The sequence below is a fragment of the Bombus bifarius genome, unplaced genomic scaffold (genome assembly GCF_011952205.1).
Source record: "Bombus bifarius isolate JDL3187 unplaced genomic scaffold, Bbif_JDL3187 scf7180000007992, whole genome shotgun sequence".
NCBI classification, from domain to species: Eukaryota; Metazoa; Arthropoda; class Insecta; order Hymenoptera; family Apidae; genus Bombus; species Bombus bifarius.
This window is the reverse complement of record NW_022884373.1, coordinates 167,812-188,018: the sequence shown is the minus strand read 5'-3', so window position 1 is coordinate 188,018 and position 20,207 is coordinate 167,812. Positions and strand designations below refer to the sequence as shown.

Here is a 20,207-nt window from a genome sequence, read left to right as displayed (position 1 = left end):
ATCAGTGGAACCGCGAGGGGGGCTAAGGGAACGGCATTCGAACAGAATAGAAATCTACAAATTGTTCTCCATTTTGCCTGAATCGCGTCCCCACCACGATGCAGGGTGTTGCGCCAGGTTTACCACTCCGTGAGCGCTATCCGGACACCTGAATCGAGAGGATTTTCACAACGGAGCTGGCTGACGCGAGAGAGCTCCGGCTAGGTTGTCGCGTGGGCGACCGGAAACCGTACCTTCCTACCGTCTTTGGTCGTCACTCGACGACTACACGGGGAAGGGGCACCCGGGGCAGAAGGGAGGAGAGAGAAAAGGCAGACCGACCGGCCAAGAACTGGCGCAGCTCTCCTTCAACGTTCTCCACAACAGCCAGTACTTACTCGCGGCCGAGGGCGGATCTCTGTCCTCATCGTCACGTAACGTTTTCACGTACCAAGAGACCCTACAGGGATTCCTACTTACCGATCCACCACTCCGATACAGATGAAGATCTCGACTCTTCCGTTTCCGCAACGGCGATTAATTAATTCCACGCTCTAACGTTGCCACATTAACGATTTAACGATGACGGACCAACGAAACTTTTATCACGAGTTTATGGTATAACACGCTCGAGGCCAAAGTACTCTCTTCACTGGCTCTGTTTCGTAAAAATTGTTTTCGCGTTGGTAATGAAATTTGCATGTACACTCTCGCTCGAAAGTCTCGGGAAACGTAATATTTTTAAGAGAAGTTCGGTATTTCGCGTAGATCGTAAAGTACGTTTTATATGCACTTTTGACACTCGTGCAGATTAATACATCCAACGCGTTAATATACACGTTATACGTAAACTATCTCCTTTATCGTACGAAGTAACACGTTAAATTATTTCTTCGTATATTTTAACGATTATCTGATATGTTTTTTAATTCCGTGACAAACATAACAGTCGCAAGACGAGCAGGTTTCTCTTTTTTTTCTTTTCAGCGGGAATTGGGAAGCAAGTTCATGCGTACTTTTATACGCACAATCAAGTCATACGCACTCTATACATTCTATGCACTTTTGTATCTTTAAATCTCGCACAAATGCAGTAAAAATTCTAGTACGTTCTTATCATTCCGATTCATTTCGAGACCTAACGATTCTTCCAGCGTATTGCGAGTTTGTTGTTACCTCCCACTCTGTTTTCTTCCGCACTTATATTGCTGTTCGAACAACTTTCCGTTATTTCTCATGGCTTTCATCATCTTCAATTATCACGTTGCGCTTCGAGCATCACTGCGACTCAAATAAATCAACTTCTCAAAATGATCGTAATAAAGAACCGAATGAAAATGTTCCTTGTTCCCGCTATTGCATGTCAAAATTTCTTTCTGCTCTCGTAATTCGCTTAAGTTCGACTTCGGCATTCTCCGCCTCTTCTCCTACTTGTTCTCCTATACAACGAACGGAATTAAAAAATCATACCGCTACATGAAAAGCTCTTCCGTGACGATGGGTCGATGGAAACATCCTACCGATAAAGAATATCAATGATGTATCTGAAAACGTGTCGAAACGCGCGGGATACGAAAAAAAAAAAAAAAAACGGAAGAGAGGTAAAAAAAAAATGCTATCTAGGCTCTTCGGATGATAGAAAGGTGATGACCTCGATCCTACGCCTGCCGCGTATAAAACGCCGCGCCGTTCCCGTCTTGCACCTCGTTCCGCCTGTTTCTGCTTGCCTGTTCTGACTGGCCTGCCCACGCCTGCCCTTCTGTCAATTATATTTACTATTTCATTCATACGGCCGCCGCTTGGACCACGAGCCGTGCCCATTCACGAGAACGGCCGCGCATGCCAGATCGCTCGCGCCCGATGGCTATCCGATAGGATAGCGCCTCCATATATGATTCGGATGGAAGTGCACTGCGGGCAAAAATGTAATTGCCGTAATCTAGGATTATATGGTTGCGTAACATCGACGCTAGATATATTCCTTGTGTTTCTATGCGTGTACACGTGAGTCTGTTCGCCTGTACCTTCTATTCTCCGTACGGTGTTACGTAATGTTCGAGCTTTCGACGAAATGGAAACGACAGCGTTGCAGGAGATTCCGAAAAGCCTGCACGCTATTAACCCTGGCCGCGCAATGCGAGACGTTAACAGACGGTCTAACGGCCCCTAGCGATTTCTCGGTCGCGTGTTTCCTCGCGCAATTTTGCTTAAACTTGGACTTTTTTTCTCGAAACGAATTCCAAAATATGCGACTTCAAGAGCCATTGGATATCGTGTTAGAGGCGTTGACAAGTAGCCACGAATACTTCTAGATTTTTTGTACGCCCCGAAGAGACTGAGAACAGGACCTGGCGGCTCCGAACGTCCCACGTTGCACACCGCGTTAGTAAAAAGAAACTTGCGCACGGAGGATCGGTCGAGTCGCTTGCCTATTTGTCAAGTTGGTTAATTTCTTGCAAAATAGAAAATGTAAGTAATCGGTCGTATAGACGCTTTGGCATTAAAATTTGAAATATGTCAGAAGGGGAGTACGTTATAGTTGTCACAAAACGCTTGCGCGGTGAATAGTCGCGGATAATGCAGGTACCGCTTTTTTATTTTTTATTTTTTTTTTTTGTGAATCTTTCGTTAACAAGTTTCCTTTTCTCTCTCTCCTTTTTTTAAAAATGTGTAAGAATTGTCTACGTATCGTGTAGTGTACCTTGAACGTTTCTTTCTTTACTTTCTCACACCGACTCCTCTCGATACACTCGAAGACCGTGAGAATTTTTTCGGCTCCCAAGGGGCGCTCACTAATCGGGCGCTAATTCGCTTGATGCCATAAGGAAACAGACGGGAGGATCTTACTAATTCGTGCCGGTGGACCGTAAAAATATACTGGCTTTCTATCGCCGTATACGGCGTTCTCGTTTAATGAAGAATGCGATCAGTTATTTACATGGCAAATTTGCTCGCGTTCTCGATGAAAATTTATGCTAATCGACTTAATGCCACGGGTTCATAATACGTTTCTAATGATTCAGCGAGGATTAAGTACTGTCAGTTTTGTAAGGTTACACCTACTCGGATTTAAATGACACGAGTTACCCTAGTTCTCTCATTTTTAATCTTTTTTTTAACTCCTTTTTTTTTATATACTAATACCTACGATAGATCGATAATATTAATTGGCTCAACCTCACGTCCAGATCGGTGATCGTTGATCATGTGTTGGATCGATTACGAGACCGACGTCGTACCTTAAAGAGGCCGAGAAATTTTTCGAGTTCCAGCGGAAGAGATGAGGTCAACGTTATTTTCTAATAGATGAAACACTCGACGGTACCACACACATACACCGCTGATAGTTGGAATAATTAAGTTTCCACGTTGATCCTCGTATTCCTATAAAGGCATCGGGCTCACGCCTACGCTCAATTCCTTTTCGACTCTTGTGTGACTAGGACTCTGTGATTGCAAAGCCGTTTTAGAATTTAATGATGTTTTCTCAATTTACGCGTGTAATACTCGTCAAGGATTATTACGTTACTAATAAACGATAACTCGTTATCTACTTGACACATTTTCTCGCACTTTATATTTCGGTCACCGATTGGCTGATTTATGCACGATCGTTTTAGCAGATGTGTTAATCTTCGCTTGCTTTTTACCTTGATAAATGTTGCATACAGTCCGAGTAATGCTTTAAAATTACTTATGTAAGCAAATTTAATCAAAGTATTAATATAAAGTTCTTTCGCGTTTATATTACTGCGTACAAAGCTCAATTTAAGTTTAAACTTTTAAATCGTTCAATTTTGCATTCACGTATGTATAACAATGCCATCTCTTAACAACGAAAAATGCAATGTACAAAATTGCCGTTATCATCGATCGGTAATATCGCAGACTACTTTATTTTTTAATATTTATTCACTAAAGTATAGGCATATATATGTACATACGTACACTCATATAGGAAAACTAAGTGATTTATATAAAATTCCTGAATCTCTTTAACGATATGTATGACATTTCATCTGTATGCCTTAGTTGAAGTTCAATGCTAAGCTTTTCATTTCTTTTCTATGCAATACATTTTTGTAAGAAATACGATATTTAGTTACAGTATAATTGCATAGGAATTCAATATCTATTGCGTGGAAATCCAGATGCATAAAAGACATACATAATTTCATCGATCGTGATCGGAAATGGATGTGTATACTTATATACTTACACCTATAATTATCTAGTACATACTTATATGTTAATAAATTATTTCGATTCTCGAGGATGAAAATGGATCCACCAGAATGAAGTACACTCTACCAGAGTGACCTCCAACCTCATTCCATTTTCTACATTCATACCGCAACTAACGTATAAACAATTACATTTAGTATAACATAGATGAAACAGCATTAAGAGCAATACTTGAGAGCTAAATGCATTAGCCTTGAATGTACAGATAACGCAGGAGGCTTCGATCTAAAATTTTTCTATACTTGTGTGGCACACTATCGCTCTCTCTCTGTCTAGTACCGCCCGTATCGTTTGAACTTGTTGCACACTACTCTGTATGCTCGGTCGGTAAGTACGTCATTTTCTACCGTAACAGAAAATAACCCACATGTTGCCTCTCTGTTTTTATTCTGTGATTCAATCAGCTGATCAACTATGGAGACATCAATCCTAAACGCGGTAAATGTCATTGTATTTTCTTCAATATCTTATCGTCATGTGTGACTAATAATTTTACCTCCGTCATATGCGCGTAGTTTATGCATTATTCAAATATTAATCGCTATATACAATGTACTTTTGCATCAGTCAGTTGACTGAGTTTTACAAAAACATACGACTGTGCAAGCTACGTCGTATTTTGATATTGAGTTGTCGAATGTCATATGTTAATTTTGTTTGGTACTGTTTAGACTTTGGACTTTTTTTGATTAATGTGTTGTATAATATTGATATGAAATTTTTTCTACCAAAGGCGCACGAAAGACAAAGGAGAGCAGAGGCATTGTTGCAAGAAGGTCGTTTCGAAGAGGCAGCCAAGTGTCATGAAACAGTGGCTAGTCTTCTAGCAGAGGCACACGCACAACTGGAATCTAGATTTGCTCAGTTGAAGACTTCTAATTTATCTAGTCAGACCCAGCCAATCGTCATTTCCTCTTTCCATTCGTTCATTACTTTAGAATCTCTGGCCCTTCAATGTGATTACCATAAAAGACAAGCTGCTGTAGTTAGGTAATAATCGTCTCTTTTCTTGCTATACGACGCAAAGGATATTTGTTCTTATGAAAATTTACTTTTTAGAATGAAACAAGCGCAATACGAAGAGTACAAAACTACATTGGAAAATCAACAAAGGGAACTTCTCCGCAAACAGGCAGCTAAACAGGTCGAGAAAGATACGTCTGAATTTGCAAATGATAAATTTGACGGATCTCTACGGCAAGCTATATATAGAACCATCGAAGAGCAGGATAGTCTTTTAAGTCTAATCTTAATACCTAACAGCGACGACAAAGCTTTCAAATATCCAAAGGATACAGGCACTGTTATAGAGGAACTCAAAACTGTTAATTGCCAATTACGTTATCTGGTTGGTAGCTTGCTAAGTCAATTGGAGGCAAAGGAAGAGGAAGTGAGACAGTTGACCGAACAACTTCATGTAGTGTCTGCTAACCTTAATGACGAAACTAGACTAGATAATGCACATTCCTTAAGACTTGCACCTTTGCCACCTTTAACTCCTCTTGAGATGCCACTTTTTGACTTTACGTCGACATAAAGTGTCGTACGACAAACGTGATTCTTTTGTTAAAATATTTCGCCAAATAAGATACAGATACTGTATACAAAATTAAGTCAGGTCTGTAATAGTACAAAAACTAACATGACAAATTGCTACAGTATTGAGTTTCTTACCGTAGAATTTGAAGTTCAAATATATTACAATTAACATTTCGTAACACGAGGAGAAATGATGTAACGTATCCAAACTTAATGTATACCAGTACTTATTTTTGTTCATTTGGGGTTCTTCAAAGGGATCAAAATACATATCAATGAAACACAAAATGTGTATTTCGTTTGAAAGTGGATTTACAAAGACCATGCGTCCATGTATGTGAATAATAAAGTAGTTGATTTATCGATTATGGTACTGCCAGCTGGATGTTCGTAACTAGAAGTAAATATGTAACGCAGTAATGAATATTCCACGAGATTGTACAGAGTTGATGTAAAAATGTACCTAATCACTGTTAATCCGCAATCTTGTTGAAATTGCGCACTTTTAAAAATTATCGTCGAAGATGTAGGTAACGTTTGAGAAACTTTGTTATTTATTATGTAATGTCACGCAATAAACATTTCCCGAATCAGACACTCATCCCTGATTTATCATTACAGATTCGTTCAAATATTTTTCACATTGCTATGGATATGACGAAAAATTTGACGTTCTTTCATAAACGAACAGGTTCACTGTCTTTTGAACATGTCACTCTGACAGATATATAAATAAAAATGTTTCGTTAGAAAGTAAGAAAAAAAAAAAAAAAAAAATGTAAGATAATGATCAAAATTTCTGGCGTAATCTCATGTTACTTGAAACATGAGGCGTTCGTTGTTCATTCATCGCAAATGGAAATTCATCGGAAATTTATAATTTGGAGTATGGTTAAGGGATGGAAGGACCAAGTGAAATAATAACGATTTTCATAGGACAGGCTGGCACGCAAATAGCAAATGCTTGTTGGGAATTATTTTGTCTGGAACATGGTGTATCCCCAAACGGTTCTCTTCGTCAGGGCTATTATCCAATGGACCCTTCTATGCATGCTTTTTTTTCAGAGACACAAGTGAGAAAATATATAATAAGCGATCGTTCAAATACTAATATACACTGTGGCTTATATAAATACGTTACATACTGTAATTCGTGTTGGAAGTGAAATTGAAAGTAGATTCTATGACTACTGATAAAAAGCTATTCAAAATGAAATAAAAATCAAGAATATAAAATCTGCAAAAATTGCATTGGAGGCTTTACTCTTGAGAAAATTGAGTTTCAAAACTTGTCAAGTATACGTGAACTTGGCTGATTCTCGAGTAGATACAGATAACTGACGGCAAGCTGTTCTATGTTCGAAAATCGTAAAAAAATGTAATAAATATATATTCATTGATTTTTTGATTTTAATACTGCTTGAAAGCCTTCAACGTGATTTTGTTATCTTTCACTTCTGTCGCGTATTACGTGCATTATGCATTATTGAATTTCGATAAAAAAATATCACCGAAGTGAATGCAAACACTCTGACTACATGGAAATTCATTTTTAGGCAAGAAAATTGACGCCACGCACGTTAATCATCGATTTAGAGCCCACTGTGATCGACGAGATTAGGACTGGCGTTTATAAAGCTCTTTTCAATCCCGAGTCATTGATCACTGGGAAAGAAGACGCGTCGAACAATTTCGCGAGGGGTTACTATTCCATCGGTAGTGAGGCGATCGCCCTTGTGTTGGATCGCGTTTGTAGAATATGGGAAACATGCTCGAAGCCAGCTGGATTTATCGTATTCAGGTTACTGAATTTTGACGAAAGAGTAGGAGTAAAAATTATATAAAAGCTTAAGATTTGTCGGATTTAGAATGCGGATGTTTATGCATTTATGAGAAATTTGTAAATGCATACGTAGATATCCAAAGTATAATACTCTCTATAATGTTTACTTCGTAAAACAATTTTTCATCTAGGTTCTAACGTTTTAATTATATTCAAAAAATTATGAATTTACTCGTTGAATTGTGTTAGCTCAATTTGGTTAAAACTCAACGTTTGTAAAGGTCAATTAGCGGTGGTACCGGAAGTGGTTTCGCCACGCTGTTGCTCGAACATCTATCACAGAATTATCCCAAGACGATCACTCTAGACTTTGTCGTCTTTCCATCACCTAACATTGCCACCGTTATCGTGGAACCCTATAATGCAGTCCATACTACCCACGGTGCATTGGACCACGTGAACTGTTCCTTTCTCGTCGACAACGAAGCTTTATACAACATTTGCGCCAGGTATATTGATCAACGCATTCGCTGTTAAAAAGATTCGTCTATTCGACTAAAACAGACGTGAGAAGCAGCGAAACCGTTAAACTAATAAAAATCAGTAACTTGTTGCATCGCCCTGTTGTTTATTCCTTATAGGAACTTGGATGTTGATTGCCCAACTTACACCAACTTAAATCGCCTGATGGCTCAAGTTGTTTCGAGCATCACAGCTTCGATGAGGTTCGAGGGTGCCATAAATCTTAGTCTCGAAGAACTACAAACAAATTTGGTGCCTTATCATAGAATTCATTTCACTTTGGCTACGTACGCTCCGCTGATCTCTCCCAGAAAAGCCATGCATTCCGAAATTACCACCCAACAGATCACCTACAGTTGCTTCGAACCTTCCAATCAGGTGAAGTAAAAATGAAAACATCTCGAGGATAATCGATGTTCTGTAAAAGATCCTTAAGAATCCTGACAGTCAAGTAACTTGGAATATGTTAATGATCTTCGAATATTACATTTTCGACTTATTTTCGTATATAGAATTTTCTTCTGCCTAATCTTCTTCGGGCAAATTCGCGTATACTTGAGAAGTTCCTAAACAGGATTTCTTCGCGAATGGAGCCTGCGGTACAATTTTATTTTATGTTTAATTTTCGTCCCACTTTGAGCGATAGAAGCTTCCATGGCTTCTTCCGTGCCACGAATTTAAGCTCACGGTGTACAAGCAAATTTTATTATTCCTACTTATCCTCGCGATTCGTTCATCACAACTGTATTCCTCCAAAGTTTCGCCATCTCATTTCATAAATTTCAGATGGTATCATGTGACCCACGCGTAGGAGCTTACGCCAGTTGCTGTTTGCTGTATCGTGGAGACGTGGCTCCAAATGATGTCAATAGAACGATCGCGTCGTTGAAGGGGGCGAAGTCGATTCGTTTCGTCACTTGGAGTCCGACTGGGTTCAAGGTAATTGCGCAGCATTTTTCCTTTCTCATTTTGCAACAAACGATTACTCGCGATCAACAAGGAACTGGATCGTTGTTAAATGATGCAGCGAATTTCTAGCTCGTTGTTTAACATACGCACAACGTTGACGTCTGATAGTAACAAAAGTTGGTACGTTGAACTCTAAATAGATAATTCCGTATTTTGTACGATCATTCATGAGCTTGTTTAAGACGATTTGCATCATCTATTTAATAAACAAAGATAGAATTCTCGATAATTCTGAATCTTTAAACTTTTTTCGGATTAGCCTGGTTACCCGAATCAGGCAGACAATTTTTCTGGCGTAAAGTTATTATTTACATGTTTATTTGAGATATTCTCTCAAATTTGTATTCATTTCGCTTGACATCAAGTCGTTTAAGTTCGAGCAACCTGACTAGTCTAAACGAAGTTTTACCGAGAGGAGCTTTAGTATTCAGATCTCACATGGAAAATGTCAAAGGCTTTCAAAGATGCGCTATGGTAGTCGAGCAAAATACCTTTCTTGAATTACTAACGTTCTTCCGAACCTTTACCATCGAATCATTCATATCTTCATAAACTTTCATCCAACTTTCCACCTTCCTTCAAACTTTAACTGCTTTAATCACAAACCTCCACCAACCATATCTTGTAAGTTACATAGTAAGGTAAAATAGGTGTCATATATAGTTTAATAGTTTAATTAGTTTCTATCAAAGTCCCTTCCCAAATTCCCTTCTTAGACTATATATGTATATACACATAAATCCTCTAATGTAACAGTGTATTTTAGATCGCGATTTCGATTCTAAAAAATGAAAAAATGAAAAATCTTCGAATAATTTTCATCCCAACCGCCGTATAGTAGACGATATAATATCGCTACGTAAATTGGTATAAAGCATGTTTCTAAAACCTAGAGACGAACAAGAACAAGATATTTTATTTCTTTAAGAATTCTGAAATTCAAATGATTACTTTCATAGGTAGGAATTAACTATCAGCCAACTACAACAGTTCCCGGAGGTGACCTGGCGAAGTCGAGGAGGACGGTAGTGATGGCCAGCAACAATACCGCTATCAGATATAGATGGTCGATGCTTGTTCGCAAATTCGACTTGATGTTCCAGAAAAGAGCTTTCGTTCACCATTACGTAGGTGAAGGCATGGAGGAAGATTCCTTCGGTGAAGCTCGCGACAACGTCATAGCTCTGATTGACGATTATAAGGAGGTCGAGAAGTGATCTTTAAATTGGCAAGCTCTGTAGCTTGAAACTTCCTTTCTCCAACAATCACGAAGAATTTAAGATGAGAAAACTATATGAATATACAGTGGCTTGCGAAAGTATTCGAACTCTTGTAGACATCTTTTGCGAATACACTATATGTGTTGTATCAAATATTTTAAAATTTTATCGGCTTTGTAATGATACACGACTGTCATGGTTATGTTGCTAAAGTTTGAAACAAGTCTGAAAATACATGTAAAAATCACAAGACATTTGGCGTAACTATAAGTCTCGATGTTTAATTAAACGTTTGCAGTAAATATATCGTGAGCTCTATATACGCATACTTACACACATTTTCCGGTTGTTTCGAATATAATCGGGATGGTCGTGTCTCGTTATAGTACAAACTAAATTTCCAAATATACATAACAATTTTCTATGGTAAGTGTTCAAATAACTTCATCAGCCGCTGTATATAGATTAAATTCTATCTTTCTCCGATTTCAAAGTGAAAAATGATTTAGAAACAAAGAATTTCCATATTTGCTCTTGTCTCGAAGAAGCCGTCGTTTGTTTTCATACGTGAGGAAAAGAACAAATTGCGTGATTACACGAGATAAGGGAGAATCGCACGAAGATAAGCAGACGAACAGTGTAGACTCGCTGGCACCACTGGCACGATACAAGCGATCGTGTAATATGAGCCTTTTATAAGCCGAACTAATTAACTCCTCTTTTTATGAATCTCTTAACTAAGGTACAAAGATCCAGAGAACGCGGATAATACAGAAAAATATGTAAAGCATCTCGAGTGAAACAAATTACTATGTAGATTCTGTTCCCTTAGTTTTTTCCTTCGTAAGAATATGAAATTGCGAAAGTGTACGAAATATCAAATTACGAAATTTTTAATAAAAATCCGCGGTCTAGTGATGGTAAATTCCAAGATAAATTTCATAGTTATTATAACATCTTAGCTTTTCTACGCTTTCCAATTTGCGGAGTCAATCGATATGGTTTCTGAACGGTTCATATTTGTTCCCATTGTTATACTTGGCGCGAGCATACGCCCACAAGGAGTCACGTTCCTCTCGATTCTAACTCGTAGAAACAACCACGAGCTGCCAAACCAGTATAATAACATTAGGTCTCGTTCATGTAACAACGTGTTTCTGATAAGCGGTATCGAGCGATTGGTAATTCCTGTCGGTATCAACATCATCTGCTTTGTTCTGGATATAATTGGTCACCTATCTTTTATTACCGAGAAGTCATCGAAATAAATTCTAGGAAGATAAATCTCGCATCGTCGAGTGTATCCTGTAATAAATAAAATGTATTGCCCCGAAGCTTGACAATAAAGTAATTTTCCCATCTTTCCTTATCACAGCAATATTCTTTTGTTCAAATAGACTAAGCTCAATAAATGGCTCATTTATTTTTAATCCGTCGATTAATCTATTTTCATAGGTTTTCCGCGAATATATAGTCGTTTATAGACTCTGGACATATATGCGCTTTTATACTTTTATAGATACATTCAAAGAAGGGGAACTTAAGCAGATATTTCACCTACGATTTATAGATTCTGGATTCGAGATTATTGATTATATTAGATAACACATTAAAACAATTAAATTTATAGATTGTATTAGAATATAACATATATTCTGTATAAGAAAAAGTATACAAATACTTAGTAGATATTAGAATGAATACTTTATGGATATTGGATATATTCTATATGCTCTTGTACGTTATATGCGAGTAGGAAAATTGAATGGCGTAGTATATAATAGCATTAAAAAGATAACAAAATATCGCAAGATTGCATAACAGGCATAGAAATTTGAAAGTGAGATAAAAATGTACTTATTCTGTAAAATGCGCAGTCTAGTGGATCATTCAGAATTCCCAGATCTTCGTTTCACGATTCAATTTGAAGATACCCAAAATTGATTTCGGTCGAGTGACTCGTGCTCGCGATAACACGAACACGATAATGCTCGATAAGGTTGATATATAATTAATTGAATAGTACCATGCCCCCCAGCGAAGATATGTACGTCCACTCCAGAAACCTTATCATTTACGCATATATAATATAGTATACTTGTTTATATGGCCTGTCTACGATTATATAATTTTCTTTCAAAGCAATTACTCGCTTTCCTCGTTTTTCGATTATCGTTCGACATTGAATTTTTTACATATGTACTCGTATATACATATGTACTGCACACGAACGATGCAAGCATGCAATGAAAGGGGTCTCGCTCGCTCATTGACAAATTCACCTCCAATTGCGTTTTACAAATCTTTCACTTACGTCTTTTATTATGTTTCCACTTTTTACAAACGTCACGAAATACAAAGTAAAAATGAGAACATGTGGTAAATTAGACAATGCGAAAGATGCTATGAAGAATTGCAAAAAGCATATAAAAAAAGAAAAAAATTAAAAAGACTACATTCTGTAAAGATGGCACTACTACAACCCTCATCACAATATACCCGATGTCATAAACAAAAATGTATCATCTAACAATGCACTTTGTTTATTATAGGATGTTAGTACTATTAACACGCCAAACGCTATGTCTTCCTTGCTATATCCATATGTACGCTACATCTTTAGAGACCAACGCTAAACCTTCCGTTTAGGAGGCAACGGTTTCGAGAAACCAACAACAACAAATTAAAAAAGATATCTTATAATCGTGTAATATTAAGAAATATGTTTACACTTTTTTAATGGATTTCGTCGAAACGTCTTAAATAAAAATTAATCAAATAAAAATCCTCCGCAAGTATTCGATTTTCTATTATTCCCTGCATTTACGTATCGTCTAAATAGAAAGTAGAATAGAACTAGCTCCGCGTTCAACGTATTAATAAATAATGATAATAATCTTCGGAATGTGTAATTAATTACCTATTATACATATACTTTGAAACATTTGTCGCTTGTCAGTCACCGATGGGGCTCGAGAGGCGTAAGCAGAAAGCTCAGTGACAGTAATCGGTGACTGTCATTCACATCGGTGAATGTGCAAATGGAAATCGCAGGCAGCTAAGACAAGACACGAGCCGCTCTTATCGAAATCGACGATCGTCTATCGCGATCACGTCGTCCCCTCTCCGCTTCTCTCCGCGACGCCACGAAGGCTTCACGTGAATTACACGACTTCTCAGTTCCTCGTAAAAGATCGTATGCACGCGTTTTTCGCGCTTTTGCGCGTTGAACGCATCGTTTTATCTGTTCCATCGTTTCAAGTGGTTTTCGGGTTACGCAGCACGCGATGAACTCCACGATTTCTTTTCCGCTTGCCCTCCCTGGGAAAACTTTCCATCGATCGTTTGGATCATAACATTTTCGAAAGTGCGTTACATCTCGCATCCACAGTTTCTTGCCAAGTATCTCATTAACTGGATAATCGGGAAAGACGAGCTAAGTCGTCGATTATTGGGATTTCTAATTCCTTGAACTCACAATACTTTCTTTATTTACGCATCTCATAGCTTTTTACTCCTGCTATTTCTTTTTGTTTTTCACTTTCGAGAATAAGTTACGTTTATATCTGGAAAAATTCAAGTCAATCTATCTAAAATTAGTCGTCCTTAACTTTTAATTTCATGATTATAGGAATATGTACATTGAATATATCGATATAATTATATATCAAATCATACTCAAATTATACTATCGAATTACGCTTCGCTAAACGTGATATGTATTACGCGTTTATTTTCTCATACTTATCGTATAAACATGCTGGCACTTTTTTTTTTATATACGAGAGGGGAGGTTGTAGATTACTAGGTTAAGAGGAGATCGCAATTAAAAAACGGTTAACATTCCATTAAATCATGATCTAAGTGATCGTTTGTAAACATTTTATTTGAGCGGAGGTTGTTGCATGAGGCGGTAGGAGGTTGATTCTTCAGAAGTATCTCTGAAGTGCATATAACGTGTATGTCAATATGAAGAGAAACGAGGAAAGAGGAATTTGAATCGTCGACCACATTATTCAAGAGTATTTCTCGTCTTTTCCTTGGGTTTAACTCTGTCATATTCTTCGAGTCATCCTGATATTAAAATCCAGTGATATTGTTCTTCGAATTTCTCAAATTCTACGTAACTTTTACGTTTCAGTTTCAAACATCGGAAACAGTAAACTTATTTTTGTTCGTTAAAACGAGAGTATGATTCAGATAAGAAAAGTTCGAGGACTTCGGCAGAGTTAATATTTGAGCAGTTATATCGTATAGTATTAATTTTGATAAACTAATAAAAGTGAAAAATATATATAATAAAATTGCAAATTAATTTTTTTATCGCGTAGAACGACGTTTGTTGGCAGAATTTTCCAGCCTTTGTGAAAATAAATGAAGCACAATTTCCAGGAAAATCATATACAATAGATTAGGCCCCTGTTATACGTTGTATCAACGATTAACCGATAAAAGCGCACTCGTTACTCGAATGAACATTATCGAGACGAGACTCGTTACAAATTATAACCTGGTGATTTTAGTGATAAGGATAAAAATAACTCTCCAATCTAATAGATCAACGATATTGAAAGAATCGATATAGATCTTTGTACATCCCGAACATGTGATCGGCAGATGTAATAGACGCAAACTTCCGCGTCAGTTTTGGTCAATGAGTAACGATTAGAGCTCGCTACGTAGAATTGTTAGATAATAAGAGAGATGTTTTGGAATTATATGTGTAATTCACAAGGAAAGCCAGTATTTTCTATTAAAGCTATAGTTTCTAAACTGGAACGTATTTTAAAATTTGAATTTATACATATAGCGATTTTAAATAAATAGTTTAAACTCAATACACGTAATCGTTGAATTTTTGCAAGGGAAGATTCTCCGAAATGATTTCTTTTGTAAAAAAAAAGAATTTTCGTTTGAAAAGTAAGAGGTATTCTAGACTTCTTCCAATTTACATAGTGATTAGAATTCGCGTATTTCCGACAAGAGGACGTATTTCCAACCTATCTATGTTTATGTAGCCGTGTAATTTTAGAAACGCTCTTTCTCTGTTTGACAAGTAGTGTTCGCGCACGAGAATGATCTGTGATTTTCCCAGACACAATGACAGATGAGCAGCACGCGTTTTCCTTTGTACTATACCCAGGAAGAACACGCTACTGTGTATTCCGACGCGTACAATGTACGACATATGAATAAATCGTACGTACAGTAACTCACGAAAGTATCCGAACTCTTATCATAAAAACCTTTTTTGAAATTTCGTTAGCGATATTTTATATCGCTTTTTTATCATTCATTTATAATTGTAAGACAGAGAAGTTCCAAGACATTTATTTCAAATATACGCTTGGTGGAAAATCAAAAACGCAGCATGAATAGTACAGCATACAGCCTTAAACATACAATAAGTACTAAAGATGGTCTCGTTAAATATTGTGGCTTATTAATACAGCCATTGATCGACCGTACAAATATTTTGGCGATTTTTGGGAAACGTATGCTTCCAATAAATATCTTGCAACTTTCACATACGTTTCCAGATCAGTTTCAAATTTTGCCAATATCGTCACGATAGTCGTGTCTCGCTACAGTGCTAATGTTTCAAAAAGTTTTGCTGCATAAGTGCAACATTGTGATCGACTGATCGTTTCTTTGATAATCTACGTCAATTGTCGTTAATATTTACGTTAATATCGCTTTTCATATAAGACTGGCAACTACATACATTTCCAAATTTGTTCCAAACGTTACCAATATAGTCACGTTAGTCGGATCTCGTTACGGCATTAACGAAATTTCAAGATGTCTCGTATGATGCACATAACAGATTCATGAAAGGTTTCTACAAGTGTCGAGTACTCTCGTGAGAAACTGTACATCGACTGTCGTCAGAAACAAAGTACATCGAGATGATGCGAAATGTTATCTCTGTCAGGAGACTATTTTTTCAACGATACGAGCCGCGTGTCGTCACATATAAATTTCCATGTGCGGCAAGCGATCGAGGAAAAACTGTTTAATGATTTAGAAGAAGGTATCGTTCGTATAGATGATTTACGGACCTCGTATGCTTCACTTCGCCGTTATTTACTAACATTTCTCTGTATTCATACATAATACGTAATTACTGTGTTTCGTATGAAAAAGAAGATCGTTCGGAAGTAACGATACAAGGTCACGTTATCACGATCCGATTTACTATATCGATGTATGACCGCATTAACGCGTTCCACGCGTTTATAGTTTCTCTTAGTTATGCTTTACTTGACCAATCCACATTTTGGTAAACCGACCGAGCATTCCGCAATTGCGCCACAGTGGCCGACTGTTTATCGAATTTTGCTTTTACACGCTAGAAGCTTCGATAACGATGCACCGATAGGTAAGTGGAAACGACGCGGCGGCGTTTATCTAAATCTTGCGCTGCCATGTTTAAAAGTATCCCACCAGTGGCTGTCTTCTCAGGATTCGGTGATCACGGTGAATGACGCTAACTTCCCCTTATCGCGAGATCCCGTGACGTCGTCTTTATCGTATAAATTATCCACCGGAGAAGACCAGTTCGCCAGTTCAGCTTTCCTCCTCGTACGGTCGTGTACTCATAAGGTAGAGACACTTACGACAAGTTCAACTCGTTATTTCCACCAGTTTTCGACCAGCTACGAAATAGAACTTCACAGTTCTATCTCCAACATCCAGTCCACGGTATATCGACTTGAGCAAAGCAAACAAAGGTGAGCGCTTCTATTTGGTGTCGTTTATTTCGTTCTTTCTTTTTCCTGGTCTTTGCTTCGGAACTTTGACTTCCACTCTTCGCTGTGGTATACGTATATTTCCAAAAATTACATTACTCTATATTATTCTATATAAATATACGTGTGATTACTTATACGAGATGATTCGTTCGTAAAAGACTTTGCTTTGCAAGATTTTCCTCGATTCTTTTTCTCTTCTTGACTTCTCAACTTTCGATTTCAGATTACAAATGCCCACGATATTTAATTATTCATTTCCTTCCTTTTTCCAACTGTAACTTCCAACTTCTGATCGTAGACCATAAATATCTACAATACTGAATCGTTACATTTTCCCAGTGGATCGTTGAAATCCATAAATCAATCTTCCGTTTTATTTCACTTTCAGATGCTGATCGGTGGAGCCGTAAGCTACGTCGCTGGCAAACAAGCAGTTCGCACAATTTATTGGCGAACGGCGAGTGATGGTCGCCTGTTGAAGACAGCGAAAACCTGCATGTTCCAAGGTCCTCCAAAACCAGCACCCTCCTCGACGTCCGCTAAGACGGCGTTCGAGGGTCAATCCCATATGGACCCTATATCAAAAGACATCTTCAACTATAGAAATTAGGTGGCAATTAACATGACACTGAATCAAATAACCGGGGGTTACGGGAGGGAGGGTGGAAGAATAAAAAGATCTTCGGGGTTGGCGACTGCATTTTGTAAATAGTTTTTAATAATTTAAAACGATATTTGTATATGTTAGTCGTAGTTTCATTTGTATAATATAATTATAGCATAAAATATATTTATTTTCTATCTCGTAAGTTACATGTTTTGTTTCCTGTCTATAATCATCGAGTTCGTGAACTCAATACTCTGATGAATATTCGTTTATCGATATTTACGCGTTCTTCGTGAATTTCTTTAGCGCATCATTGTGCAAAGCTCCATTAGCAATCGAATCTCGAAGTCAATGAGTGTATCATCGAAATAATGACGCACGCGAATTATCGCCATGCGTCTAGGTGAAGCTAGGCATGAATGCTCCCTCTGCGAGCTTTCATACTTGAACTTTGAAATAAGGCCATGCGGGTTTGCGTCACTGATTCTTCTTAGGTAGAGAATAGGAGCCTTTTATGCCAATCGTAAATTGTTGGAGATGATAACGATTAATCGTATGAACAAGCGTGGTCTCTTTATCCGTGAACAGCGGTACGATCGATGCTGGATCATAAAAGGAGCAAGAAAAATGTCCCAACAATATTGCGATCTTGCGTTTCAAACTTCAATTTCATTGAACTCAATTTATTTGAGCAGAGTAATACGCACTTAGTGTACACTTTTGTAAAACTTTCCCTTCGCAGCGTATAGACGGGTCAAAATAATTTCTCGACTGAAGGCAATCTCTTCGTGAAGATTATGAAATTTTTTACGTGCGTGAACTTCTTGCAAAATCCCAGTTCCGGTTTTATCGCGAGAAAAAATTTTTCGATCACGCACATGCACATGCATCGTGCTCTGTTCTGATTCAACGATATCAGATACGTCATCCTTTAACCGTAGACCATCTCGGATGGAAAATGTAAACTACAGAGAATAGCGAGCTTTTTCTTCTCCATCTACGACTCGCGGAGTCTTAAATATAAAGTGGAAACTTACGTACTTCGATGTGAATTGGGCTGACGTGAATTCTCCGGGCTAATACAGGATAGTATCGGGCAAACGATAAGCTCGGGTTAAGTGCACGCGTACTTAACGAACATTCAAACTTGACTTTTTCGAGAACGCAGCTCCATATGAAAAAATTTTAGTCTATATTTTCGACTTAGCTTTACACCAGGAATCGCTTTCTTCCAGGTTGTATCAAGTTTTCGGAGACGTATCGCTACATCCACTATCCCATGTCCAAGCCCATTCCACAGTTTACATTTCCATCTCACATTCTATGCATGGTATATTTTATCTTATATCCTATGTCCAATAACTAATATTCCCAACCCTCATTTTTCATTTTACTTCCCTTTATTTCATCTCTTCGTGTCATAATTAATAATTTATACGCAGTTTCTCATATTCTCTAGTCCACATCTAGTATGGCTAGCCCATATCTTCTATCTTAATTCTCACATCACATATCTTCTCGCACATTTCATATATCTTTTATTCATATACATTCCTACTCTATATTCCATGTCCAACATTCTATTTCCTTTTTTCTACATCCCAATTCAAATGACCAATTTTTCTAAATCCATTTCCCAGTATCCCATACTTTAAAACTCGTGGCCAACGAAATTCATTTTGTCGGATGGCGACTTTTGGTCGTGGAAAGCGTCGGTTTCTTGTGGAATTTGCGGGCAACGGATTTCGTTTGCGAGAAGTGAAAATGTGTTGTAGGCAATTTGCGAGGTACATTTTACGTATTGTGTGCATTCTCTGGGTTTTCTCTTGCGTCTGACTTGGAATGGCAGATTTAATGAACTACGACGCGAGAAACAGGATATGAGACATAGAAAAATGTCGAATGAAAAGAATGGAATAGCGTCATGGGGTAGAGAATATTGGATATGGGATGTTAGTATTGGATCGTGTACACTAGATACGCGATGGAGAATATATGTTGGACATATACGCCCCATGGAATATGGAGCGTGAGTTCGAGGAAATTGGTAGTTCTATTTGGAATGTAGGGGAAAGGAACTAAAGTACAGGATATGGAATGTAGAGAAGGATAAATGGGCTATGGAGCACGGTTTAATAAACATTGGAAACAGAATGTGGAAAAAGGCATGTGAAAAATGACGATAGAATGAAGGGCGTGGACATATTAAATATAAGATATGAAAAGGAAATATGTACTGTAGGAATTGCGATAGAAGATATGGGCTAAGGATGCTGAATATAAGAGAAAACGTAAGGAATAGTGATGGTAAAAGGTGTAACCCCAGCTAAATCCTTTTTACTTCTCTCTACGAATTTTTCGGAGCAACCTAATGTATATTTTGTAGCTTCCATTGTACATTTTAAGATTTGCTTTAAACTTTGCCAGTGTAATCATAAATAGCAGCTGGCTGTTGTTGCAAAACTTGAGAAGTTTCAAAATATTTCCTCTAACAAACATAATAGAGTCATAAAAGATTTGTATAATTATTGGTAATTAATAAATATTTGTGACCTATGTAGATGCAATTCAAGCTGATAGAATGCCTT

General features: G+C 37.6%; 2 protein-coding genes and 1 long non-coding RNA gene across 5 annotated transcripts; all 3 read left to right on the top strand.

Moving 5' to 3' along the window:
- The first annotated feature begins 4,528 nt into the window (after positions 1-4,528).
- Positions 4,529-6,364, top strand: LOC117205625 (nuclear receptor-binding factor 2-like). Of its 2 annotated transcripts, none has more exons than XM_033444235.1 (3): positions 4,529-4,662; positions 4,958-5,214; positions 5,284-6,364. In XM_033444235.1, exons 1-3 carry the CDS (start codon positions 4,639-4,641, stop codon positions 5,759-5,761), a joined length of 759 nt encoding a protein of 252 aa, XP_033300126.1. In that variant the 5' UTR covers positions 4,529-4,638; the 3' UTR covers positions 5,762-6,364. The 2 variants fall into 2 exon arrangements, with proteins under 2 accessions (XP_033300126.1, XP_033300127.1); XM_033444236.1 differs by lacking the exon at positions 4,529-4,662 and adding an exon at positions 4,740-4,889.
- Positions 6,365-6,490: 126 nt separating this feature from the next.
- On the top strand, positions 6,491-11,610 carry LOC117205623 (tubulin alpha chain-like). 2 transcript variants are annotated; one of them, XM_033444234.1, is made up of 7 exons: positions 6,491-6,756; positions 6,829-6,836; positions 7,320-7,564; positions 7,828-8,055; positions 8,188-8,446; positions 8,855-9,007; positions 9,997-11,610. In XM_033444234.1, the coding sequence occupies exons 1-7, from the start codon at positions 6,663-6,665 to the stop codon at positions 10,252-10,254; spliced, it is 1,245 nt and encodes a 414-aa protein (XP_033300125.1). In that variant the 5' UTR covers positions 6,491-6,662; the 3' UTR covers positions 10,255-11,610. The 2 variants fall into 2 exon arrangements, with proteins under 2 accessions (XP_033300125.1, XP_033300124.1); XM_033444233.1 differs by having other exon boundaries at positions 6,491-6,836.
- Positions 11,611-16,076: 4,466 nt separating this feature from the next.
- LOC117205626 lies at positions 16,077-16,876 on the top strand. Its single transcript, XR_004487261.1, has 2 exons — positions 16,077-16,639; positions 16,708-16,876. It is a non-coding gene; the product is annotated as an uncharacterized LOC117205626 (long non-coding RNA).
- The last annotated feature ends 3,331 nt before the right edge of the window (positions 16,877-20,207 follow it).